Source organism: Macrobrachium rosenbergii, chromosome 16, assembly GCF_040412425.1.
Source record: "Macrobrachium rosenbergii isolate ZJJX-2024 chromosome 16, ASM4041242v1, whole genome shotgun sequence".
Classification (NCBI taxonomy): domain Eukaryota; kingdom Metazoa; phylum Arthropoda; class Malacostraca; order Decapoda; family Palaemonidae; genus Macrobrachium; species Macrobrachium rosenbergii.
In genome coordinates, this window is record NC_089756.1 from 28682088 (window position 1) to 28708166 (window position 26079).

Consider the following 26079-nt stretch of genomic DNA (forward strand, 5'->3'; position numbering starts at 1 on the left):
AGCCAAGCCACTTAGCATCATCATCGTAAAATTATATGTAACTCTTCTCCTCTGTAAGGGTTTAGATATTGCAGGCAGTCCCTAGGTTACAGCGATGGTTCTGTTCCAGCGGCCTACCTTAAGTCAGAACAGGTTTTTAAGCTTTGCACTGGTAATAAACTTTTTTTTTTTTTTTTTTACCTCATAGTGAACCCTCCCGGTGGCTACAGCTCCCTAAACCAGTCTTCTCATCTTGTTATAGCACCTACAGCTATGCCACTCAGAATCCCAAGTTACGAGCCTAATTTCGGAACATCAGCTGTGACCTGGAACCGAGTCTTTGATGAATATATTTGAAAAGCGCCGTAAGTTCGGAACGCCGTAGGTGGAGACAGCCGTAACCCAGTGACTACTTGCATATACTTAGCTTGAGTGGTGTTATGATGTTTGACATATGCACTGTTGAAAACTATTTCTGGAGCAAACACTGGGGACATGTGAACTGTGTGACAGACCAGAGTGTAATGAGGAACATAGCCAACATATGTGCTGTTGTCACATCTGTGCTAGTAGGATGAAGGAAAAGCCGACAAGAGATACAGCCTTCTTGTCCTGAGCCCTGTATATTCTATTTCTGTGCCAACTAGCACTATTCTGGGCAAGGCCAACTATGAGAGAATTGCTCAAGATTGGTTGGTCTGTCTCTTGGAGCCCTGTGGGGACCCTGAGAGTGTAATTCCTTTGAGGACTCCCCGCAGCTGTGCTATCAAATAAGAAGCTGTGGAAACTAAATCTGCAATTCATATTAATATTTTGAGGTTGGCCATTTCATACGTACAACCTAAGGAAGCAAAGAAACCAAAATTCAAGTGTCTATTATTAATCAGTAGGTAAATAACAACAATCACTGACACATCAAAACTGTAACAACTAAACTTTTAGGGAAAGGTCAGCATTCCAGACTGCAGCATTAAGACATACAATTTAATTTTTGTAGTACAGGAAGTGGTGTTGCCATACTTAAATACTCTCATTCAAACATCTACAACAAATTTATTACGGCATTACCCTTATTACTATAATACAGCAATGTGCTATATCATTAATTGTTCCAGTAACCTATATCACACCATCCAATATACATAATTTGGCATCAAAAGATTCCTAAATCTAACACTTGCCAAAATACTGTTAGTATACCACATTCTATAATTTAATACTACACAGCATTAATCTGTAATCTTTACCTTATTCTTAGGATTATTTTATTTACAATGAGTATTAACATACCATATCTTCACTAAAGCTATGAACTTAATATAGAGCACAGACATTAATGACAAGTGTACATATTGTTATTTGCAATTATAACGTCTTGAATTGAAAGTAAATCCAGTACAAAGCCTCTTACCAATTTCCAGGTAATTGTCAATTATGTTGTGTAGTTTCATGCAACTTTTTATTAACCATATCAGTTGATATCACTGATGACAGTGACTAATGTACTTCAGTTAAATTTAGTTGTTGAGAGCAGTACTGACATAAAATGTTCGTCTGGAATTAAATCCAAATTTTCAGTAATTCCTTATATTGCACCTCGACACAATCCATAAATGGGACAAAAAAGTTACTTCCAGACAAAGCAACATTAATTTATACACTGTCTAGGGCAAAATCAGGTACAGTAATTGTTTTAGTTTTCCTTCAGGAGGTTCTGTGAATAATAATAACTTTGCTGCACCATATTTTGTGAGATGATGATTAATTGTACATATATAATGTTTGTTCTAATCAAAATAAAACTAAAACCAATTACAAAATTAGATAACAGTTACCTTCTTAATATTCAACCATGTTATTTCTATTTGAAATGGACAAAAAATAATAATAATATTTTTTAGACAGCAGCTTACTCTGAATATCATAATAGTAAAACTAAAAAACTGAATTTATCATGTTTACACCAAATAAAAGTCTCCATAAGTACAAAATGAAAGTGTAATACCTAATATTGTAGAATTATAGTTATTCAACTTTACATTTTCTTGGATTTTTCTTCTGAATAAACACACCACGATGATAAGTTCGTTGTGGTTCACCATAAACCTGGTCTATTTGATTTATTTGGTAAAGCTGTAAATGTCAGGATACCTAAACATACTGTTAACCTGCAATCCAGTTACCAGTCCAAAGAGACTACCTAACTGGAGGGAACAAGATCCCAGGTTGATAGTCACATTCTAAAGAGAATGATAATGTAAAAGAAAAATACAGAAATTAAAAAAGGCTTGCAATACTGAATCTGTCAGGATCCATTAAGGACAGACAACACTGACTAGGGAAGCTAACCTTAAAAAAGTATACTGTATATTTATACTAAGTCATTACTATTACACTAAAACTGTAATGAAAATTATGTATAAAACATATCTTTTAATTTTATTGGTAAGTTAGCAAAGCAAAAGATGTGGTGAAAAGCTGGACTTTTGAAATTATACCTAGGCCTATACCCAGTAAAAAAACGCTCAGTTTGCAATGTTTGTTGACTGAAAACACCCTGCTCCAACATTATGCTAACGAGGTATGAAAGCAGTTGTAACTATTGGCAACACCTTAGCGTTTCCAATTACTGAAAAAATGGTGTAGCAGTTATATCCTGCAAATTTCTGTCTTGGAACACAGCACAAATGGTAATTGCAATTAGTGGTATTACATGACATAACGCCAGAACACAAAATTACCACCATACAGAAACTTTTAAAAACAATCAAAAAATATAATTTCCCATTTTACCCAATAACTCACTTACGCTTTCATCATTCAAACTTCAAAATTAAGGTAAAACTACTTGTGGCTTGGAGTACCTGTTACTGTATCAAGTGAGGATGAGTTACTCTGAAGAAAGGGTAGCAACAGCTCTCTAAACTTCTACCACCAAGTAAATCCAGCTTAGAATGTTGGGAAGTGTGCCTTTACATAAAGTATACAGTAGTTTGCATAATGAGGGATGTTAACATATTATATTAACATTGCATTTGTTACAACATTTTATGAATGGTGGATAGTGTATTGAGGATGTTTTTGTCTGCAAGTTAGTTAGTTATAAATGATTTGTTTAACCAGACCTTTTGTCTGCAAGATGAGCTACGGAAAACTTAAGAGCGTACTCAACCCTATGGCCATGTCAAAAGATGAATTATTATTATAAAGAATGTGGATTGAAGTTACGCACAACTTACAGGTGATACTTGTTGTAGATGTTAAGATGATGCATGCATAATGAGTGATCTTTCATATGAAAGAAGCCTCCAAAAGCCACCAGACTTGCAAAGGTTTCCAGATATGGTCAGGTACATGCTCATTAGGGGCCTTACTCCATAACCTGGTCTGTATGTATTTAAGTTTACCTTACTCCATGACCTGGTCTGTATGTGTTTGTAAGTTTTGGAGTTTCACACTCTTGCTACCTTAGTAATTTTGTGCCTCTTGCCTCTTTATGGCCATTGTATGCTTTATAAATTTCAGCATAACATGCTGAAAGGGTCCTTTCATTTTCTGAACTTGTATTTATATATTTTAAATTGAACTTGCCCTGATGTTACTAGTCACAAGTTCAATGTTGAGGTTATTCTCTTTTTTCACCCCACTTCCCCACTTTGTTTTAACATTCTAAAAAATGTAATCCTAGAGTCCATGTTAAATTAGAAACATAAAATAGTATTCCACAAACCACACTACTTGAGGAATATAGCAAAAATGCAATCTTGAATGCTATATCAAAAAAAGCTTTAGATTCAGAGATTTTTCATTGTGACTGTTCTATCTAATTCATTCTGGGGAAACAATTTTATTTTTTACTTTAACTCTTCCTCTTTTCTACGCCTCCATGACATGAGCACTCATGAAAAATTTAGGATTCTGAAAAGACACTAACTTTTTTTCTTTTTTATGCCTCCGAGACATGAGCACTCCCAAGGAAAATGAAAATGATACTGAGAAGTTACAGCTAAAACCTGCTGAGGTTCATGGCTGGAGTTAGCTGCCAAGATCACATTAAAATGGGTGAGGCATAGAGTGATGTAGCATTCATCAGCTGGAAAACAGAGGAGCTCTCAAATACGGAAACTCTTTACACACAGGATGGTAGACGGAGAGAAGCAAAATGACATAGAGATATGGTAGGATAAATAACCAGTAGGGAGGTCCAGAAATATCTTAAAGAAAGGTTGCAGATATCAATCTGGCCAGGGTGGGTATTCAGAATGGAAGCTAACAAAATTAATATTATAAAAGAAAAAACTCAGGCAAGAATATAAATAATTGTGATTCTTTCTCCATAATCTCCAAATGGACAATCTGGTTTTTATGATACCAAGACAATGCTCAGCTGATGCCAAAGACCATGTAATATGCACACTGTCTTTTACTGCCAAAATCAATATTAAGATATGTGATAGCTGAACAAACAATGAAAATAATGGTGAACTAAAATTGTCAGTGATTAAAAATTTCAAGTTTGCATTTCATTTATGACAAAGCACACAAGGGGATAATACTTTCACTGGTAATCTGTCATTCTTAGTATCTGCTTTACCAATAAAGTTGAGGCAGTTCATCACACCCCATTATGTCCACCTTCCCTCACTTCAAAACTGTGTTCAAATTGTGTAGGTACAATATACATCTCTTGCTCGGTTTTCCATTTTTAACAAGCAGAAATTCTAATGCGGAAGCTTGCTTAGCAAGTGTTCAACTTTTTTTTTTTTTTTGTTCCCTATGAATGTGCTCACATTATAAATGATAATTCCATGTTATAATTTCGATAAGTAGGATTTCCAATAAATATTACATCAACTTTTTGCAACTAATGAATAATCTAACGGTGCTGGGTATCTAAGCTATTCATTATGCTGGCTGGATGTCATCTTATCATCCTCTCCTGTTTGCATAATTGCTAATACTGTAGTAAACTAAAAAAAATTTCTAACTTACACCTTAAAACAATGTCTATATGAACAAGGCATCCTGAAACATTGGATAACTGATGAATATAGTGCATAAGTTACATATGTATGTTGGAAGACATGGGTACAATAATGCATGAGCTATCAACACAAATATTTAACATTTCACAAAATTCAAGGCTACAAGGTACTGTACTAAGAAGAGAATGGTACATGAAAAGAGGTCAAAATAAAAATTCACTTTTAAGCTATGCACATGCTCATAAAGATTAACAAAACACGGAAGAGATTTAGTAAAAGTACTACTCTGCTTCTCTAGGGTAGCTCATCTCACTTGGTACTCCACCAGTAATTTATGCCAGTTCTGAAAAGCTTACTGTCTTATGCTTCTGCAGAAAAATGCAAATGTAAAATATTGTTTTTATTGTAAAATAATGCATATATAAATACAAGTAATATGATATAAAACTCCAAATGTATGTAATCATACATATCCACTCTTGCAATGAACAGGCACACCATCCATTATGCATAAATTCCAGCAGTGCATATAAAATCAACTAGGTATACATATTTAAATTACAGTACAAGTATTATTCATTACCTTTGTGCATATTTTGTGCTCTAATGCTCACCTCTGATACAAACTGGGGTATACTGATAACCTTTAATGAATGGAAGACCAGTTCCCACTTTCTTTTGATAATCAAGATATTTCTCACCAAAAAATTTAATAAGTGTCATCTCTTCAAAATATATCCGTTCATAAAAGAAAGTCCAAGCAGCAACAGTGTATGCAAGGGTGCAAAAAGGATTAATAAGAATCAGCTGAGTACCTATACTCCACCAGAACCACCCTACATAGCTGGGATGACGAAATAGTGAGTAGGCACCCCATGTAACAAGTTCATGTCCTTCTTCACGTTTTGTTTGCACGATATGGTTGAAATTTGTCTTTGCTGTCAACATTGCAGATTTTCTTACAATTTCACCCCATAAACATACAATTATACCAAGGATGCTAAGAATCCACTGAGTTTTCATCTCTGGAAGTAACCACCACTCCAAGAAGAATTCTATCCAACTTGTTACTGCTGCCAATCCATACGATATGCTATGATTTAAAAGGTACGAATCTAAGCTCAGAGTGCGAGGATTACCAATTGCTGTGGTGAGATACTCAGAGTAGTGGAAGAATGTAAGCACTACTAAGTACCATCCAAAAATCTGAAATGATACTGGACTCAAAAAGCTGATGATAATACCAATGCCACAGACACAGCCTAAAAAGCATCCTCGAACTGCAACCTGTAAAAAAAAAAAAATTCTGATAGCACAAAGTTGAACAAAATTTATACAAATAAATGTTCCTAAATACGAATCTCTTATTGTTTATTGTATTCAATTTCATTTAATACCCAGTGGATGTGGTTAACTAGGTCCTGATCTCCTTAAGTGAAGTAGTAGTTATGGTGTGAGCCCAACCCCACCAATCAGAGCAACTTAGACGAGGGATATCACAGTAAAAGCAAGCTTTATTTCTGGAATCAGAAAATTATTTTAAACTATTATGTATTCATACAACAAATAGCAAATTTTTTCACATGGAAACATCTTTGTGAATTCCAGTTATCAATAGCCAGTGGAAAATGGCCATATTTTAAATACACAGTGATTAATTTGGAAACCAAGATGAAAATAAGGTGAAAGCATGATGGAGGTCAAAGCTTCACCACCATGAAATATCCTACTCAAGTTACGAAAATGCACAAAAGGAATTGCAACAGTGGAGAAGCAGATAAGGGCTACAAAAAAGATACAGAAACTGTTAACCTTTGGATGGCATACAGCATTTTTTACAACAAAAGAAAAGTTTAGGCAGTAATCACACAACTGAGGAAGGAAAGGTTATGTCAAACTTGAAAATCATGCAGGTTTTCGCAAAGTAGGATAGATTTTAGGACAGGCAGCAAGTGGCAATACCAAAGCTATGTAGAAATGCCTACAGTGGCTAAAAAAAATCATTGACATGGGGGTCAGCATAAAAAAACAAATTTTCATCATCAATGAAATAGGTTTATCACAAATTCCACCAAGAGACAAAATTGATCAAGAAGTGAAGACAATTCCCAGACACACAGCACTGAAGAGGATGGTAACTCTCTTGCCTGGGAAAATGCATTTTGAATAAGTAAGTTACAGCCACTGTTCATTTTGTAGTTAAAGATGTCAAAAGGGCAACACTACCCGTTCATTTCTGATCAATACAAAGGTAGGGTTATTGTTGCCATAAACTTTTTCCTGTTCAATATCACAATATTGTTATATAAGTGACAAGGCTATGTTAATTAGAAGAATACATTTGTAAATATTTTGTGTTTATGATCTTCTGTTTTCAGTACGTCACAAATGCCGTTTCTTATTACTAAGTTTAAGAAAAATGGAAATGGGAAACAATTCAAATGTCTTTTGATCTGCTGTTTATACGTCTCCTATCTCTACTTTGGTCTCGTATCAATATGACATTGACACCTATATCATCAGTATTCAGTCATTCCCATTTTCACCTTATCACCTAACTTGTGATTATGTTGAGTACACATGAAAGCTGGGTACATAACTGTATTATTACTGTTGTCATTAATGAGGAAACCCTCTTTTAAACACTTATTTGGTAAAGAATGGCTACTTCAGTGACATTCAAATTCTGATTCATTTGATCTGTTTCATATATTCCTTCTAACAAGAACCAACATTACGTAAGTCATTTAATATTCATGAGGTCACTGGTATTCATCAGAGATATATAGACTCTAAGGAATTTTCTTATTATTTAAGAAAAAATACACAGTGACAATACACAAAATATGCAGAATGTAAGCCTATTAACATTTTATGCTAATATAATACAGTAGGATGTGGTTACAATGAAGGTAAGAATGTAATGAGCACAAAACAGTTATCAGTTAAACTTATGCGCTGCCCATGGACAAAAAAGTGGTCATTGTCTTGCCTTTGGTTGGTAATTTTTTTTTCCTTTGCTGACTGGCTAGATGTTTTCTATGTGATTCAGTCAGCTACCATGATTGTTGCACCACTCCAGTAATTTGAGGGCGCAGTTTTTTGGGGAATCTTGATTGTGGGACATGGTTAGAATTGGTGGTACACCAAATAATAATAACAAGTAACGCAACTTGCTCGTCAGCAGCATTTTCGTCCATAACAAAAGCTTGCAGGTATTATCATCAGTAGTATAGCTAGTTATACAGCAAGTTTTATAATATTAACAGGTAACTGTAACATCTCTTAAGTGACACTGAGGGAGGACTTGAGTTTGAATACTAGTAACATCTCAAGGATGCACAAAGAGCAGCCAGCCTGGGCACTTCATAATGTCTTCTGATGGTACTGAAGGTGGCATGAAATTCTCTTAGAAAGAGCACATTTGGTCATAGCAGAAAATCCTCATTGGGGGTGCCCTGTCATTGCAACAATAGGGCATATCACTTATTAAGGGCCTTCTGGGTTTCTTTATCAATGCTCTTGTTAGAGAACCCTTATTGATAAACATGTACTGCTTGGAAGAGTTCCTTGTGGGGAGACTGCGAAAAAAAAGCAGTGAGTGCAAGCCCTATGACTGTACTGATGACTCCATGCTTAAGCTGTGCAGAGCATTCACTATACACGTTGAGGTAATGGCCTAGATTACTTTTTGATGTACTTCAGTAATGATATTGACAAAATTTTAAATTTCACATTCAAGTAAAAACAACTTAGTCTGAAAATTGTTTGGATGGTGCAAAATTGAGCCAGTTGTCCAGGCAGTTATGCAAAGAAATCTTCTTTTGAACAGGCCTGCACTGCAACAGATCTCATTATCACCCACAGGATCACTTAAATTGACCTGACCTAACCTATCATGAACCTACACTAAAAATGATTAATGAAACCTATCAAAGAGTAACAAATTTGGGAATTACTACAAATTAATTTCTAGGCAACACTCACCAACGGTCACAGGAGGATGATTGGCTTTTTTCCTTATAGAACATGAGGGACAAGTGAGATATATACTGTTTAATGTAGGAAGGTTCACTAATGTATACTGCTTAATGTAGGATGATTCATAAATTTTTCAAGTTCCATTAGTTCTCGCACCGTAGCTTTTGCTCTGGAATCACTGCTGACCTAATGAGGAAAAGAGTGTACTCCACTTTTCTCTCAGCACAGGCCAGAGAAGAATGGAGAGAACTCATATCTTGTCTAACCTCTTTAAGGGAAAAGTTGATGTAAAACCACGTATGATGTTCATTTAGCCAATTATAACTTTGTAACTTCTCGCATTAAAGTTCCTGAATGTTTCCACTGTCCTCCAAGTCTTAACTACTGATATTTGGTTCACACATGCCTCCCATTTGTTAAGGAGGTTCATATAACTAGTGGAATATAATACCCCTCCAGGAAGGCATGTGAGTTTAGACATCAGTAAAAAGGTGGGCTTGTAATACTCATTTGGTAAGGATTCATATGATGTGCAGGGTGTTTTACCACAATCACATTTAACGAAACTTTTTTGTTAAAGGCACAAGAGGGTAGAGCAGCTGCATTACTTTCTCATGGAAAGCACCAAACTAGACTTATGCCCAGATAACCTTATGGAGGAATAGATGACCCTCTTTCTAATGAACCTCGGCTGTAAGGTAAGAAATATATGCACTGTACCAAGTAAATATGACACCGAGGGGTTTTGCCTCCAGGTTAGGTAGGACCCAGCATCCTAGGTTAAGGTTAACGTGGGGAAGGAGGGCGTCTACAAAGGTGCAAAGCTATCCCACTGGCCAGGTAGGATCCAACAGCTCATAGGTTAGGTTAAGTGTGGTTAGGATGTCTCACTGTAATACTCATAGACAGTTTCATTTTTTTTTCATGTGATTGTAGTTAATTTTATAATCATGGATAACATAAACACAAATCTCATTAGTCTACATGAGCCTGTCTGTGCATTCAGCACTACAAGAGATATATTGTATAATGAATTAGAACTTTTTCCCCCTCCACTGGCCATACTTCCAGGAACCTCAGCACTGACAGTTGCCATTCTTCTCTGTGTCTTCTGCCAGAACTAACCTGTTATTGCAGCTCCCAGTTATGGAGGAGTTTTAGCTCTATATTACTCAATTTTTTTTTTTTACATTCATTCTTCAGTCTATGCATATTTTTTTTCTGTCTTTCTGTGGCCCATTCTGAGTAGAGAGGATTAATATTAAACAGTGTTTCCTTTCACGGGAGTTTATAAGGTTGTTGTTGATGAGTATCATAATTATTTTTGCCTTAGCTGGTTGCTTCATCTAAGTTTGCATTACCCATTTTGGTTACGTGTTGTTATTATTTCAAGTTAAGTTTCTCCTTTTCTTGGGATTATTTAGATCTTTGTGTTACCTGGTTTATTAATTATTATATTTTTATTTTCCTTACTGTGCTTAACATTGGTGTTGATTATATTTTTATTTTCCTTACCATGCTTAACGCTGGTGTTGATCTAACTTGGTATATATATATATATATATATATATATATATATATATATATATATATATATATATATATATATATATATATATATATATATATATATATATATATATATATATTTTTTTTTTTTTTTCCCCCAGTGAATAGTGTTTTGCATTATTACAATGTAATGTGTTCTAGCCATGACTCAAAGATGTGTTAGTGTTCCCCGTATGCAGCATAAAAGTTTTATGGCATAATTATATAAGGATCCACATTTATGTTGCAGTACTTCCAGAGGCCAGGTTTTCTTGCCAGATTAAAAAGTGGTTGCTTTAGATTTCAAAAAAACCTTATAAGAATACTAAGCATTCATCAGATTAGGGGGTTTTGTCTCCATCAGAGGCCTCAAAAACTCCATTCAAGTATTTGTTAAAGTTGTCACACTTCCTGTGTCAAAAGGCAAGAAAGGGAGCTAAAAAAGCATCTAAATTTAAATCCATCCAGAAGCACATGCAGCAAAGCCTCTTGCACTTACAAAAGAATTTGCTTTACATAGATCGTCCCTCAAGCCAAAATGATGTTACTTCTTTTCATTGTAGTTTGAAGTCATCCTCCTAAGACAGATTTGAGATGCATGTCACTTTGGTAAAGTTGCATGCCACTACCATGTCAGCAAAAGCCATGGCACCAATTTCTGGCAACTCAAGGGGTCTTGACTTTTCTTGTGGCTCCACTTTTCTTAAGGAATCTGACTCTTGTTGACATGTCAACTGTTAAGGCTATCAATCTTCATACCACCACTCCTTTGAGGATAGCTGGTTCCCCAAGAGATAGCATTTTAATACCCTTTGAATCTTCTTTGGGTAATGTGACATAAAATTTGTTTGCTTTTTCACCTTCTAGTACAGCTTCTTGTGCATTCTAGTAACACTAATATGCAACAACGCCTCTTGGAGTGTCGTGCTCATGACTCTTCCTGTCATTCAGATATTAGCAACTCATCTGTGTCTAAGAGGAGTGTTGATTATATTATTTCTCATGACCAAAAAAAGAAGGATAAACAAGTTTCTTCAAGCCACTTGTTATTTACTGAAGAGTCAGATTGGCCTTGTGTTGCTATGTTTCAACAAGTTTTCTATCCTTAATGGAACAAGTCACAAAAGCAACTCTTTGTATCTGACAAAGGTACAAGGTGTGCATCAGTTCCATTCAGATGTTGGAAAATGTATTTCTGAACTACAATAAGGACTATAAGAAAAGGGTAATAATGCAAAATAATTGCATTAGCACCATCTTGCTATGCACAATATTATGCTGGGAGTCCAGAGGGGTCAGGGTACCCACCCCTGGACAGGGCAGGCACAGCACCCTAGGTTAGGTTAGGATGTATCCCTGGGGTATTCCCAATGAAGTGAGAGCCAGGTCTTCAGACACCAATACACTAGTCTACATAAGTGCTGTATCCTATTTGGCAGCCTACTTGCTCTAAATTTCTCACTGCTTAATTCCGTTAATTGTTTGTTATATTTCACTCACAAAGAAAAGATACATCTATTAGGTTTTCATCAATTTTTAACAAAAACCAAACTTATACCACCAGTCTGCAGAGGCTTCCTTTTTGGTCTCCTCCCCCACTAAAAAAAACCCAGGAGGGTGTGGAGACAAAAAGTAGTTTGCACCAAGAATAATGGTCAGAGATAAGCAGTCTGAAGAATATATAGTTCCTTCCTGTGGCAAAATAATAAAATCCTTTTGTTTTTGTTTTTTTACTTCTCTAAATTTCATTACTTTCCATTTTTAACTTTCAAGTCAATTTTTTCTCTTCTTGTCTCCCAGCACTCTTTTCTACACAGTTGAACTAGCACTAGTCAGCACCTAAGGGACAAAACTTAATTGGAAATCATCAAAATCCTAATAGACGTAAGCCTAAAAGAACAATGGAAAAAAAACTACAGTAATTGACACTTGGCCCTGATTACAGGTTTAAATCATTCTTCAACTGCTAAAATTCTCCTAACTTGGCTTTGGCGAGTCTATGTAGTAGTATTAGGCCAGACTCGGCTATTTAGGCTAGCCTAGGGCAGGACCTAATCACTTAATGCAGTCACAGCGTCACTCCCAAAACTTTCCCACGTTAGGATATAGAATCGGACTGAGATAAATAGGTGTAAGCGCTCAGAACTAATATGCATAAGATACTCACAATTGAACACAAAAAAAATTGCACACTTGCCTGCCACTCTGCCCCATGGAAAGCAACTATGACGATGACATTAATAAGAATGAAAAAGACCGCACAGTAGGACCACGGGTAGTCGATCAGCCACTGCAATCCGGCACTAACTGTCCCGGGAACCAAGTTCCCACAAGCGAATAAGAAGTAACTGACGATGCCCAATCCAAGGAAGAAACTCTGAAGGCTCACTTGCCCATTTCGAATCAACTTTGCTGCCATGCTCAACCGGATGAGGGACGTTTTACCGACCACCCTTCCAAATCCGGTTAGAGTGACAACTTGGACTTTACTAAGCTGTAACGTGACTAATATCAGCGAACGCCTGAGTGAGTTTGTTTACTTCCTGACTGTCAACTTCGCTCTTCTTCTTCTCCCTTGACTTGAGAATCGGAGTTCCAGGAACCGCAGAGCAAGATGATGATAATGTAGCGCATATATGCTCCTTCTGAAAACGTGCTGCTTAATTATATATAGTATAAAATAAAAAAAAATACCCGTAATAGTTATTAAGAGTGATGACGACGAGGAAAATAATGATGATACTAAATGTTCAACACCGATGGATGAATCGCATGAGCAGAAACCGAGAGCAGCGAACACAGAGCAAAAACTTAATAGGGAATTAAAAAAGAATCGCCATTCTCCGTCAGTAAGGCACGTTCCACTTACCGGAACAGTTTATTGCGCATACCGTTAGATTACACTTTTGAGTAAGCATATTGTGCCTCCTTACAAGAAAAGAGATAGCTGCTTTCGTCCACAGACTTGACCTGAGAACACGGCAGTTTTTCTGAAGTCCTTTAGAGATTGTAAAAACTTCTTTTATTAACGAATCAAGAGGCTGTCGAAACTTGCATAAATTTCTCAGCCTAATCCTTTGTTCGGGTTGAAGCTTTTAATTCTCCCTTTCCAAGTGTTTCACTAAATAAGAAGATGTAACTTCATAAAGAAATATATGTATTTGGATATGTTAAAACTGACTGTACATAAATAGCCTATACGATACAAAAAATATTATTGCAACAGTTTCTATATTAGTCTCTCATCATTTATGGAGACATGGTTTTATAAAATAATGGCGCTAAATTTGTAATGAATAAATCCACAACAAATGTAGATTAATGAGGCTAAGGTGAAATATATAGATGACAAATTGTATCACACGGCGCCTAGACTATCAAATATGAACTGAAAAGATGTGAAAAATTCAGACACATTGGAGAAAAAATGAGACAAAAATGGTTATGACAAAAGAAAAAGTCATTCAAGAAAACTGCAGACGAACTGGAAAATGAATGGACCCACCTGCTAGCCGGAACGAGGCTGATAGGAGGTCCTCGCAAGGTAAACATAGGCATGATGAAACTGCTGGAAATATGCCTTAAGAACACAATTTAATTAAAAAAAAACGTACACCGGGTAGAAAACTAAACCATACAAAAAAAGGGCAGTCTCCACCAGCATTTAAGGAATACCGCTGGTATTCAAATACTTAGCCTCTCCTTGAACGGCAGACAAACGATAATCATCATCATCATCGTCATTGCCGTCATCATTCGATCATCAAAGGAAACGCCTTCTTGAATTTGCGTCAGCTAAATGCCACATAGTTAAGGGAACAAAGCAGAAATCACGAAGTTGCTGAAGTTCACCAATTCCAAGACAACGTAATGTAGGCGCCAGTCTTGCGAACAACACTGGGACACCATGGTAAAGCCAACCCTGCAAGCCTGCAGTATTTAATGGTTTCCATGAACCAGATTCAGCTGTGTAAACTACGTTTTCTCTTTCATTTTCGTAACAAAGAAAAGGTCATTGTAGGCAAAGTCCACAAAGTAGACTTACCTTCCTTACAGTGTTACGGGAGATTAATTACCCAGCCAATTGTTTACCCGAGCATTTCCTGCTACCCTGACTTGTGTAGGTAATCAATTAAAAATCAGTAGCTAGCTTTATGAATTCAATCGGCATTTATTTGAAAGAATGAAACATAATAATTCCCAGCATTCAGTTTTCCTGACAATTGCAATTTGCTTTGCAAGTCTCCAGTAACAATAAAAAAAACCATCTAAGATTACAATTGTACTTGCAACAAAATAAATTTTGCTACGAGAGGCATATACTTTTAAATAACGTCTTGGCGCCTTAAGCAATTAGAGTCTGCACAGAGGGGCAATTCATTTTTTGAACCACATAGTTTCTCTTGTGAGAAAACCCCATTTAAGACTCAGGGCATTGGTAAATGACACGTTTTAGCTTTTAACAGTGCGAAATTTGGCAAATAAATTGACTTTGGCATTCGCAGGTCATAGTTTTAATTCGCAAGCCAAAGTGACGTATTTGTGAAAGGCAGTTGCTGGGTAACATATATATGCACACATATATGTGTATATATATAAAATATATATGTATATTATATATACATATATATTATATATATATTATATATATATATTATATATATATATATATATATATATATATATATATGTATGTATGTATGTATGTATGTATGTATGTATGTATATATGTGTGTGTTACAGGTGCACACAGCTACCGGGTAATTTACAAACACCTGCATGGTAAGGGCCAAACATAGAATAGTGTTGCCGAGGATTATGTTTATCCAATGAGGTTGCAGTACTTGGTCGTACACAAGAGATGTTCACAAAACACACCCCTAACTTTTTGGAGACCAGATAGCGCACAGGTCGAGTAATTAATTTATTTCTTCGTAAAATAAAAATGAGATGAGTTCATATATTAAAATTTATATATATATATATATATATATATATATATATATATATATATATATATATATATATATGTATATATATATATATATATATATATATATATATATATATATATGTGTGTGTGTATGCATGTATGTATATGATTGTATATATATATATATATATATATATATATATATATATATATATACTGTATATATATATATATATATATATATATATATATATATATATATATATATATATATATATACTTACATACACACATACACGCGCGCATAATTCCTGTTGTCACACATAACAGCAAGAAAATAATAATTATATAATTTTCACTTGCGCAACAAGATAATTAGTTTAATTATTAACGATAACAACTAGATTTACTTCCCGTCTGTTTCCCTTAATAGCTTCTTGACTAAAATAAAAAAAACAGTTATTATCTTTTTCTAAAGAGAATTCTCCAATATGCGCTTTGCAAAATTCGCTCTAAGGAGGAATTATGTGAAACGGATAATTAGTTACTTTCCGATCATTTATCCTCTTCAGACAAGCATATATCGCGTTTATTCTTTTTGATTCTTGTTACATTCGTGTCTAATCAAGTAAATCAACGGTCTTGTAGGCACAATTGTACACGAAACCTGTCTGGGTTTTTAGTTATCTGTAAAGGAAAACTATTGAGATGGCTATTTGTCTGTCCGTCCTTGCTTTTTCTGTCCGCCCTCAGAGCTTAAAAACTACTGAGGCTAGAGGGCTGCAAATTGGCATGTTGGTCATCCACCATCCAATCATCAACTATACCAAATTGCAGCCCTCTAGCCTCATTAGTTTTGATATTATTTAAGGTTAAAGTTAGCCATAGTCGTGCGTCTGGCAACGCTATAGGACAGGCCACCACCCGACCGTGGCTGAAAGTTTCATGGGCCACGGTTCATACAGCATTATACGCTGTACAGAAAACTCGATTGCGCCGAAGAAACCTTTTTTTTTTTTTTTTTCACGATACCAGTTCTTCTCATACAGTAAATGGTATTAAACACCAACTCGTTGCCTCTCAATTGAAGCGTTTTCCTTTTGTCATGCATCGCGAAATGTACCGGGAATTTTGATATTGTAAACAAAGGTAAGCATTATATTGCGTTTTATTCATAATTTTCTGCTAAACTATTGTTTCCTTGAGTGGAATCGATGTGACAAGGCGTCTGAAATATTTATATCATTATACTCGTGGCACAAATATAGTAAACAGTAAAATTTTTCTAATACTTTACACATTATACCGATTTTGTTTTTGATTTACAAGCAGAGGTCAGCACCGCTTTGCGGGTGTTCATGTCCTATGATTTCGCTATAAAATTTTACTAATATACTTTACAAGTTACACCGATTTTGTTTTTGATTTACAAGCAGAGGTCAGCACCGCTTTGCGGATGTTCGTGTCCGCTATTTACAAAGTGACACTGACATTCTCTTCGCGAGGAAGGAAAATGAACCAAGCCTAATACAGCACTTAACATTCACTTGAGGAACGCACTTCGCCAGTGTGTATAGTGTTCCTCTTTGTGAGGGGTAGGAGCGGGCTAGAGTAGAACAGCTGAAAGTGACTAAGACTGTAAAGTAGTTTACGTCTTATTTAGTATTTATGCGGCTAATTTCTTCCTCATGGCGTGACTTGACCTATTTAGGAAATATCAGTAATTGACTTTGGGGAAGGAGGAGAAAAATGACACTCAGGAGCCTCCACAGTCAATAGCGGAATTAACCTGTACTTAAAGGTATAAATGAATAATCTCATACGTACACTCACGGAAATATAATTGTGAGTTATGCATAAAGTAGGCCACCGTTTACCTAATGGCCAGGAAGGATCAGACTACAGTCTTCAAACCTTGATCCACCTTTAGGAAATAAATGCTTACTGTAATAAAGGAAACAAGAAATAGTAAGTCTTCTACACAAGTAATGCAATCACTTTTAAATATATTGAAAGTTAATCTCTCTCCCTATCTCTAAAATACAGAGATCAGAACTCGAAATCGTCCTTGGCTCTACCTTTCATAGTGTAACGAGCTTGATGGCGCACGCTACGCTGTGCTGGAACCCAGCGATCCCCGTCGTGTCTCCCCTACCTGCCCCGCCCTCACCCAGGGCGGACAAACAGGTTTGCAGGAGGAGGGTGGATGTGTCATGTCCCCCCCTAACCTCCCGATCCCCTACCTGTCCCGCCCTCACCCGGGCGGACAAACAGGTTTGCAGGAGGAGGGTGGATGTGTCATGTCTCCCCTACCCTCTCGATCCCCTACCTGCCCCGCCCTCAATCGGGGCAGACAAACAGGTTTGCAGGAGGAGGGTGGATGTGTCATGTTTCCCCTACCCACCCGATCCCCTACCTACCCCTCCACTCGGTTTTTATTATTGTAGATTGTTTGCTATATTCTAATTTTCATTAAAGGATAGAATTATCGTTGATGAGTTTCAAATAAATATGTGCTCTGTAGAAATGACAAGCTCACCTTGTAAATGCACCCAGCTCAGGAACATACATGAGAGGGAAACTTCTTATATCTCGATGTGGAAATGATGTAGATCGAAGTATAAGAGTATTGATTAGATGAGCTCATACCACAGGCTTCATTTCTGCGGGAAATTTCCAATTTCGCCTCTGGCGCCAGTGGCAAGAGTTTGTGCCTGCTACTCTTCTGCATTTTCTTGAGGGCTGTTCTGCCAAGCTGCCAGTCCTGAAAGCCTTTTGCGTCTTTCCTTGTAAAACTGAAAAACAGTCTTTCTTACGGTGGTGCGGTTTTGATGCCTTAGAGCACCATGCTCTTGAGTCTTTCTCTAACTTCTGCATTTCTCTACAGTTATCAGTTCTTGTGATTTATCGATGTCACTTTCATTGACATTTTTCTTTACTCCTCTTAGCTACTTGTCTTCATTCTCTCTTGGGTCCGGAAGCCTAGTGATCAAACGGAAGTTGCTCTGCCCCACTTGAGAGCAAACACACCCTGGCTTTCAGCATAGGAACTGCTGTCTCCAGGGCCATCAAATTCTGGACAGAGGACGTTTGGGGGTCCAGGACATCTGACCATGTCTTTACCCATCCAACCTTTATCCCAGATAACATGTAAAGGAGTTTTGCTTTTTGATCTTCAGCATCTTTTATCTCACTACTGCGTTGTGAGTTCCTCTTCTTCGACTTAGTCATTTTCTTCGTGTAGTGCATCACTGGAAAATTAAAGGTGTTGAGTCTTCCCCTCATCGGAGTGACTGCTGTGAAGTTTTATGAGAATTTATGATATTCAATTTCCCCTCTTCCCCCGTCTCTCCCCTCCCTCTCTCTCTCTCTCTCTCTCTCTCTCTCTCTCTCTCTCTCTCTCAGCAGAAAGGAAAGCTCATGAAACTCAACGAGTTTATTTCGGGCAAAACATTCGTCACACCTCCGTGAAGAAATTAGAATTTCAAATTCAGTGAAGTTTTCACTGCTTTGTCTTACAAACTGATCTCTGTGCTTTTGGCTCTGTGCCATTCATCCCCCCCTTGTAATAAAGGCATCTGCCGAGCCATGTATGAGCCACGATGATTGCATGAATGCGTTCAGTCAGCCCCTATGGCGTGGGTGTATGTCAAAAAAGGCACGCGGCTACATGTGTGAAGGGAGACAGACAAACACACTCCGCTGTATGTCCTTTAAAGCTCGCATAACTAAGAAAATGTCTTGAAAGTTGACGAGTCATCTCATTTCGGCGCATTCCAAAATCAAAAGTCATCCACTGCAGACACAGCCAATAATCTTCCAGTTATCATCGGCTTGTTGATGACACGGTGCCGTAATGACAAGCTCCCAACGAGTACACTTTTTGCTGTTACCAATATTATTAATATCACTCTTCCTTACCGCCACCCTTACCAAATCTTACAGATCAATAGAACCCGCGCGTGCGATTCCGTCCCATTGGCTGTGACTTCAAGCTGGTCTCGCTGAATCGAATGAGCAGTGATACTAACACTGTCAACTGTGAGAAAGGCTGAGCAATATGTATGGTAATGATTTAATTTCGACAATATCCGCAGTCTTGTGTCATCCTCTGCCGTTGTAAACAGAACACACAGCCTTTCATAGGCCGAACATAGTGTCGTATGGGTGAAAGGGACGACTCTCGGGGTATGGGGCGGGGGAAGCCAGCATGCAACAAAGGCGTATCTCAGTGACAGGTGTTTGGTATCCCTGCCACGCTAACCTTTTCAATAAATGATTCCGGAGTTAGAACGCAGCTTGCCAAGTTGGTAATTTTGCCTTTTTATATAGTCTGGACTTGTTAAATGTGCACCCACTCGTAGTATGTTACAAAGCGAGACATGGGACTAGCGTCCACCTCGTCAGTAAAATTTGCGTCATATCGAAAACCTTTGTGAGAAAACAGCCCGCTGTCTGCTAAATAAGTTTAGAAAGGCGCGTTCCATTGTAAATAAAGTCCCAAGAGGATTTGGCAGTAAAAGTTTGAGTTTAAATGAGGGATCTCCAGCGACGGTGTTCTATAAGCGTGAGTGCTGGCGATTTAGCAGAAAACTTTTCCTGAGCTGAAAAATTTTCCCTTTGAACTAAACAGATGATGGATTACTCTTCTCTTCACACAGTGTCCTTGCCACTGCCCCAGAGAATTAGTTTCTAAGATAATCGTATTTGTGCAAAGCAAAATCTCGTTAAAAAAAAAATGGTCACCGCCTTAATGCTAAGCTGTTTGTACTTAGCGTAAGTACAGTAACGATATGTTTGCGTTTGCTTAGTGCAATACGCAGTATATTCATTCACTGCGTATTGTACTAAGCACTATGACAATATCGAAATACACATACTTTATATATAATAATAATAATAATAATAATAATAATAATAATAATAATAATAATAACGACAGTGCCCCCTTAACTTCTCGAACTCTTCACACTTTCAAGATACACTTGTAACTACAAAGCCTTAGGTCCAAATGCAAGAATATGAAGTAACTCCGATGTCCATAGCAGGTTCGAATCCGCATCAAGAGTATCAGAACGAGGTCATGTTACCGACCTGAATGCGGGAACGAAATTACTGTACTTCATATTTTTATATTTGGTGTGTGTGTGTGTGTGTATATATATATATATATATATATATATATATATATATATATATATATATATATATATAGAGAGAGAGAGAGAGAGAGAGAGAGAGAGAGAGAGAGAGAGAGAGAGAGAGAGAGAGAGAGAGAGAGAGAGAGAGAGAGACTGGTACATAAAATCGTCTTTATTTGTGCTGACGTTTCAAGACAACTAGTCTCAATTTTAAGGCGCTGCAATAAAAGAATAAATATTGTGAATTATAAATGCATATAAATTATACAAAAATCTCTTTAAAAACATCTGTATATAAGGGTAAATTAGGCATTGCTGGAACTACCAACCTATATAGAAGGGAGAAGGAGGGCGACTGGAATGTGGGTAAGTGAAAAGTCCAAAACTAGTACTAAATACGAGAGTATGAAGGCAGCCTCTCCCCGGCGAGTATTTATTTGTTCAGCTTCCTCAAACAAGCGTAATCTCATCGCCTTAACACAGCGATTATTCGAGTCATGGATGATTATTCAGCAGAACGGCCAAACTTACACTGCAACAATTATTCTCCTCGCTGGAAACTTGGGATTTCAAAGTGGAAAAGAGCAAAGTGATCTCGCTATCAACTATAATAGCTGGTTTTATTATTACATTCGAAAACTCGATGGTTTAAGTTTTACTCACAGTCGAAACAAGTTTTCTCTGCTTCGGAGACACCGGTTCATTCGCATAAATTTCACAACATACCGTTGTATAAAGTTACGGTGTCCATTATAACCGCGCTTTTAACCAAATTAGGAAGAGACAGCGCTTCCGTAGGAGCTGTTCCATTGAACAGGACCCGCCGATGAGCAACAGTTAGGAAACAGCAATGAGTGACGACTTTTAAGCATCGTTCTTCAGTTATAGTTATCGGAAACAGTTTTTTGATTTGCCCCAAGACAAGTTATGTTTTTTTTCAATTTTTTTCTTTTGACTCAAACAGGCATTACACGAATAAACAAGTAAAATAATGCGCCGAAGTTTCTTCGGCGCAATCCGAGTTTTCTGTACAGTGTAAAATGCTGTAAGAAACTTTCAGCCGCGGTCCGGTGGTGGCCTCAGCCACGGCCCATGAAACTCAGCCACGGTCCGGTGGTGGCCTGTGTTGTTGGTACCTACAGCGATGCCAGAAGTACGAGTATGGCTAACTTTAACCTTAAATAAAATTAAAACCTCTGAGGCTAGAGGGCTGCTATTTGGTATGTTTGATGATTGGAGGGTGGATGATCAACATACCAATTTGCAGCCCCCTAGCCTCAGTAGGTTTTAAGATCTGAGGGCGGACGAACAGACAAACAGCTATCTCAGTAGCTTTCTTTCACAGGAAACTAAAAAATGTGTAACATCACATTATGCTTATTAGTTGTTGCTGACAACGATCAACATGTTTCCATCAATAAACTTGAAATGTTATTATACAGTACAAGTAAGTGACTGGGTGTTTCTGGAATCGTGAGTGCTTGGGTCACTGACGCTGTTATGCTGGGCAAACAAACACCTGCATCTTCTTCATTTCCAGTTTTTCATCTGCTTTCGATTAGTAATTAACAGTCGAATATGGGCGCCTGAAGATTTTCGGTGGTACTTTGGCTTGTTATCTACATGGCGGAAGCCTCTTGTGACGCCGTGTTTAGTACTAACCCCTCGGTGATCAGAGTGGTAAATTCTAAACCATCGTATGGTAAATGTAAAGTAGACCGCCGGACGAAGACCACACAATATAGAAATGGGTGTGTATAATACTTTGATCCCCGAGGGGCTAGTACTAAACACGGCGTCCCAAGGAGCTTCCTCCATGTACGTACTGTACATAACAAGCCAAAATAGCACCAGATTATCTTACGGTCTGTATTCTGTAATGCTGTAGGCAGATATTCTTGAATCTAATCAGTTAAGGAATGCATTGTATCTAACTTTTAAATTTGTGCTTTTTGCCATTAATTTAAAAGTTACGGTACAATGCAGACATTAATATAAGTTTATGTGCTTTCCTACGAGCGTCTCCATTAAAACGATAATAATATGATTTAAAACCCACACTGAAAAGTAAACATCAATGTTGACTGTAACAGTTTTAAATAGTATTAATTAAAAAAAAGCGTATTATGTGCCCCTTATGCTATGAAACCGTAACCCCAATTCGCTCATTGGTCATTTGACAAAACACTGACACAGAATTTTTATATCTAAAAGTGTAATAATTCTAAAGCAAATTTGTTTGTTCATAATTGCCATCTCAAAAATATATAAATTTCTTGTTATTTTCAGAGATCCATTCTAGAAATTCTGGTTACGAGGAAAACTGTTACATTTGCATACGCGAGAGCTTATAGAGATTAATGGAACGTTGGTCCTGGTTCTTATGGAAGTAGTTCTGTTCCCATTACACTAACTGATTTCGTTAATGAAACTTCAGATAGAAGAAGGCGAATCTTTGCGAGTGATCGGGGTAGAGTCTACCACTGATTTCTTATCAGGAGGCCCTGTAAATTCTTCCTTCATGGCATTTATGTCTTATTTATGAAGCTATCGATTTAAGTAAAGTTATCACAATATATTTCATAATCAAGGAATACACAAACCTAACCACATCTTGAATAGTATTGTATCTTAAAATCTGAAATGTATCATGAGGTTATACTTTAAAAAATTAAACTTGCGGGGGCAGATGCTTCGATTCAAATAAAATCAAATGCGCTCATCCGACTCATCATCGATTTGAATTTAGAGGCATCGGGTGTAAACGGAGTAAGACTCTGTTGATTATGAAAATATGCCCATTATAGTAGGCAGTTAAACGGCGAGTAAAGGAACCACAGTCAAGATAGCAAGACTCATGAATCTCCAAATGAGGTACTACCAGCGACCCTGCGCGCCAATGCCTAGGTCTAGTGAGTGGGTCCGGGTCTAGGCGCAACGGGCCGTTAACAGGGTCCGAGGTGACGAGTCAAAATGCTTTGGAGGTGCGCCCGTTAACCGTTGAGCCCCTAGAGTGCAGTGGAGTGACATCATAGGTGAACATAAGTATGAGGTGACGGACCAGCCAAGCCCGCATGTTGACTGTGGTGTCATATGCAAGGATGATCGATGTGTCGGGAAAGTACCTGAAGACGAAGGGGAGAGACATTCTTTACACATTTACGGAATGTGAATAATATGATCGATGGGAATAGCAACAATACCATTACTATCATTATTACTGCTGCTGATAACAATGATATTTTATACCAGTCTGCAGTGTCCGTTTTCACATTTATCTCGGGCAGGGGTGGTGGGCCTCTTGTTGTTGGGGGTGGTGAGGGAGGAATGGGCGAATAGCCGCTTTATGATTGCAAGTAACATTTATCATCACGCCCCAGTGCTTTTGGTTTATACCGTCTATTTCCATAATAATACCCCAGAATTTAAATTGGCTCTCTCTCTTCTCTCTCTCTCTCTCTCTCTCTTCTTGAAATGTTACCAAATATATGCAGAGCTTGTAAATATGCATGTATATGTATGAGATATGAATCAGTAAATGCAGGTGTGAATTCCCTTTGCCGTTTATAAATCAGGGTCTTTCATTTCTCTAGCATACAAGTATAAGAGAAAAATATATACAATATTTACAATTCATGATTAATTCTAGACAAGACATTGTGACTATAGTAAGTGACGTAAGAGAAAAGAAAAGAAAAAAGACCAAACGTTCAGGGATGAAGGTTTTTCCTCAGAGAGGCCCAAGGACGTTCCAGAATATGAAGCGAAAAGCTTTTCATTTCTTCTAAATGCAGCTTAACAGAGTATCGCAGGACGTATTGCGAACTGAATATAGAATTTAGGCCTATGAGGCCATGTAACGCTGAGACGGAAATTGACGGTAAAAGTTTGAAAGGTGTAGCAGGAGGAAAACCTCGCAGTTGCACTATGAATCAGTTGTTAGGAGAGGGTGGAGAGTAAGATGGAAGAAAGAGAATATGAAAGGAGGTACAGTAAAAGGAACGAAAGAGGTTGCAGCTAGGGGCCGAAGGCACGCTGCAAAGAACCTAAAGTAATGCCTACAGTGCACCTCATGAGGTGCGCTGACGACACTGCCCTCCTACCGGGAGGACGTATTGTGTTACAATGTAATATTACGTATTTTAAACTTCCTTAATTCCTTGCATTGCCACTTGCAACAGAAGACTCCCCGGTTTACGCACATAATTGTATTATTCAAATCGCGTACCGTGGCAGGTATTTTGTGAAGATTCAGTTGACTTGAAAAATGAATTAGCGCTGCATTGGTAATAAGGACAAGTAACCAAAATGTTGACGCTTCAATCGGGCATAGAAGCCTAGCTGTAGTTTTAAAGTAACGGTTCCTTTTTATCCAGCAAAGAAAGGTTTAGACCCATTTTCAGTGACGGTGTCAACCCGTGGAATTATGGTATTTCGAAATATCTGGGCATTTATGGTGATGTAAATTGTGATCAGTTTACTTTTTATTCCGACAGAACCGTTTTTTAATTCCTTTAGAGATTTATGATTCTCCGTTTTCCCAGTTCCACTACAGGCAGGATACAGAAAATATGTCAAATGATATTGATTTTATAATTAGAAGAGCCTACTAAATCATTTTTATTACGGCTGCATCATATTCATTCTTACAAGTTCTCTGTCTTCTGAGAGAGAGAGAGAGAGAGAGAGAGAGAGAGAGAGATGCTGAAAATGTGATGAACGGTATAGAGAGAGAGAGAGAGAGAGAGATACTGAAAATGTGATGAACGATAAAGAGAGAGAGAGAGAGAGAGAGAGAGAGAGAGAGAGAGAGAGAGAGAGAGATGCTGAAAATGTGATGAACGGTAGAGAGAGAGAGAGAGAGAGATACTGAAAATGTGATGAACGATAAAGAGAGAGAGAGAGAGAGAGAGAGAGATGCTGAAAATGTGATGAACGGTAGAGAGAGATAGAGAGAGATACTGAAAATGTGATGAACGATAAAGAGAGAGAGAGAGAGAGAGATGATGAAAATGTGATGAACGGTTCCACCCGGTGGGGCTGAGGAGTACCTCTCAATCTAGGGCCTCCTGTTTTTAATCATTATATAATGGTATACAGTACATTAAAACTGAGAAATTATCGCCCTTGTCTTCCTCCTTCGTCTTCTTCTTCTTCCAAGTCTTTACCCAACCGCCCCTATCTGCGGAGTACAGTCGACTGATCATCAGGTAGGAAATTCACTGATTAAGTTAACAGGTGCACAGCGGTTATAAGATAATATCCACCTTCCTTGCTTAAGATCGAACCCGTAACCTGTCACTAGACAGGCAGGCAGCACGAGAGAGAGAGAGAGAGAGAGAGAGAGAGTCTAGAAAAATCAACATTTTACAGTCGGACGTATCCCCATCTTCCCCCCCCTTCCTCAAATAGATTAAAATTAATTGTTTTAACTTTTTTAGTCTATTATTGCTATCCAGTGTTAACCTAGTTTTTTCTTTCTTTCTTTTCCGTCCTTTAGTTAAAAGGTCGT

The 26079-nt window shown here is 37.5% G+C and overlaps 1 protein-coding gene across 1 annotated transcript; it reads right to left on the bottom strand.

The window, feature by feature from the left end:
- Positions 1–843: 843 nt before the first annotated feature.
- On the bottom strand, positions 844–13373 carry ste14 (isoprenylcysteine carboxylmethyltransferase ste14). The gene is made up of 2 exons (XM_067118739.1): positions 12691–13373; positions 844–6251 (listed from the first exon to the last, which is right to left on the bottom strand). The coding sequence occupies exons 1-2, from the start codon at positions 12910–12912 to the stop codon at positions 5568–5570; spliced, it is 906 nt and encodes a 301-aa protein (XP_066974840.1). The 5' UTR covers positions 12913–13373; the 3' UTR covers positions 844–5567.
- Positions 13374–26079: the final 12706 nt, after the last annotated feature.

Excerpts from the sequence above, each read along its gene's own strand:
- ste14 (XM_067118739.1), bottom strand. The coding sequence starts at position 12,912 with ATGGCAGCAAAGTTGATTCGAAATGGGCAAGTGAGCCTTCAGAGTTTC. Across the intron at positions 6,252-12,690 it reads TCCATGGGGCAGAGTGGCAG|GTTGCAGTTCGAGGATGCTT; the intron begins GCAAGTGTGCAA and ends TTTTTTTTACAG.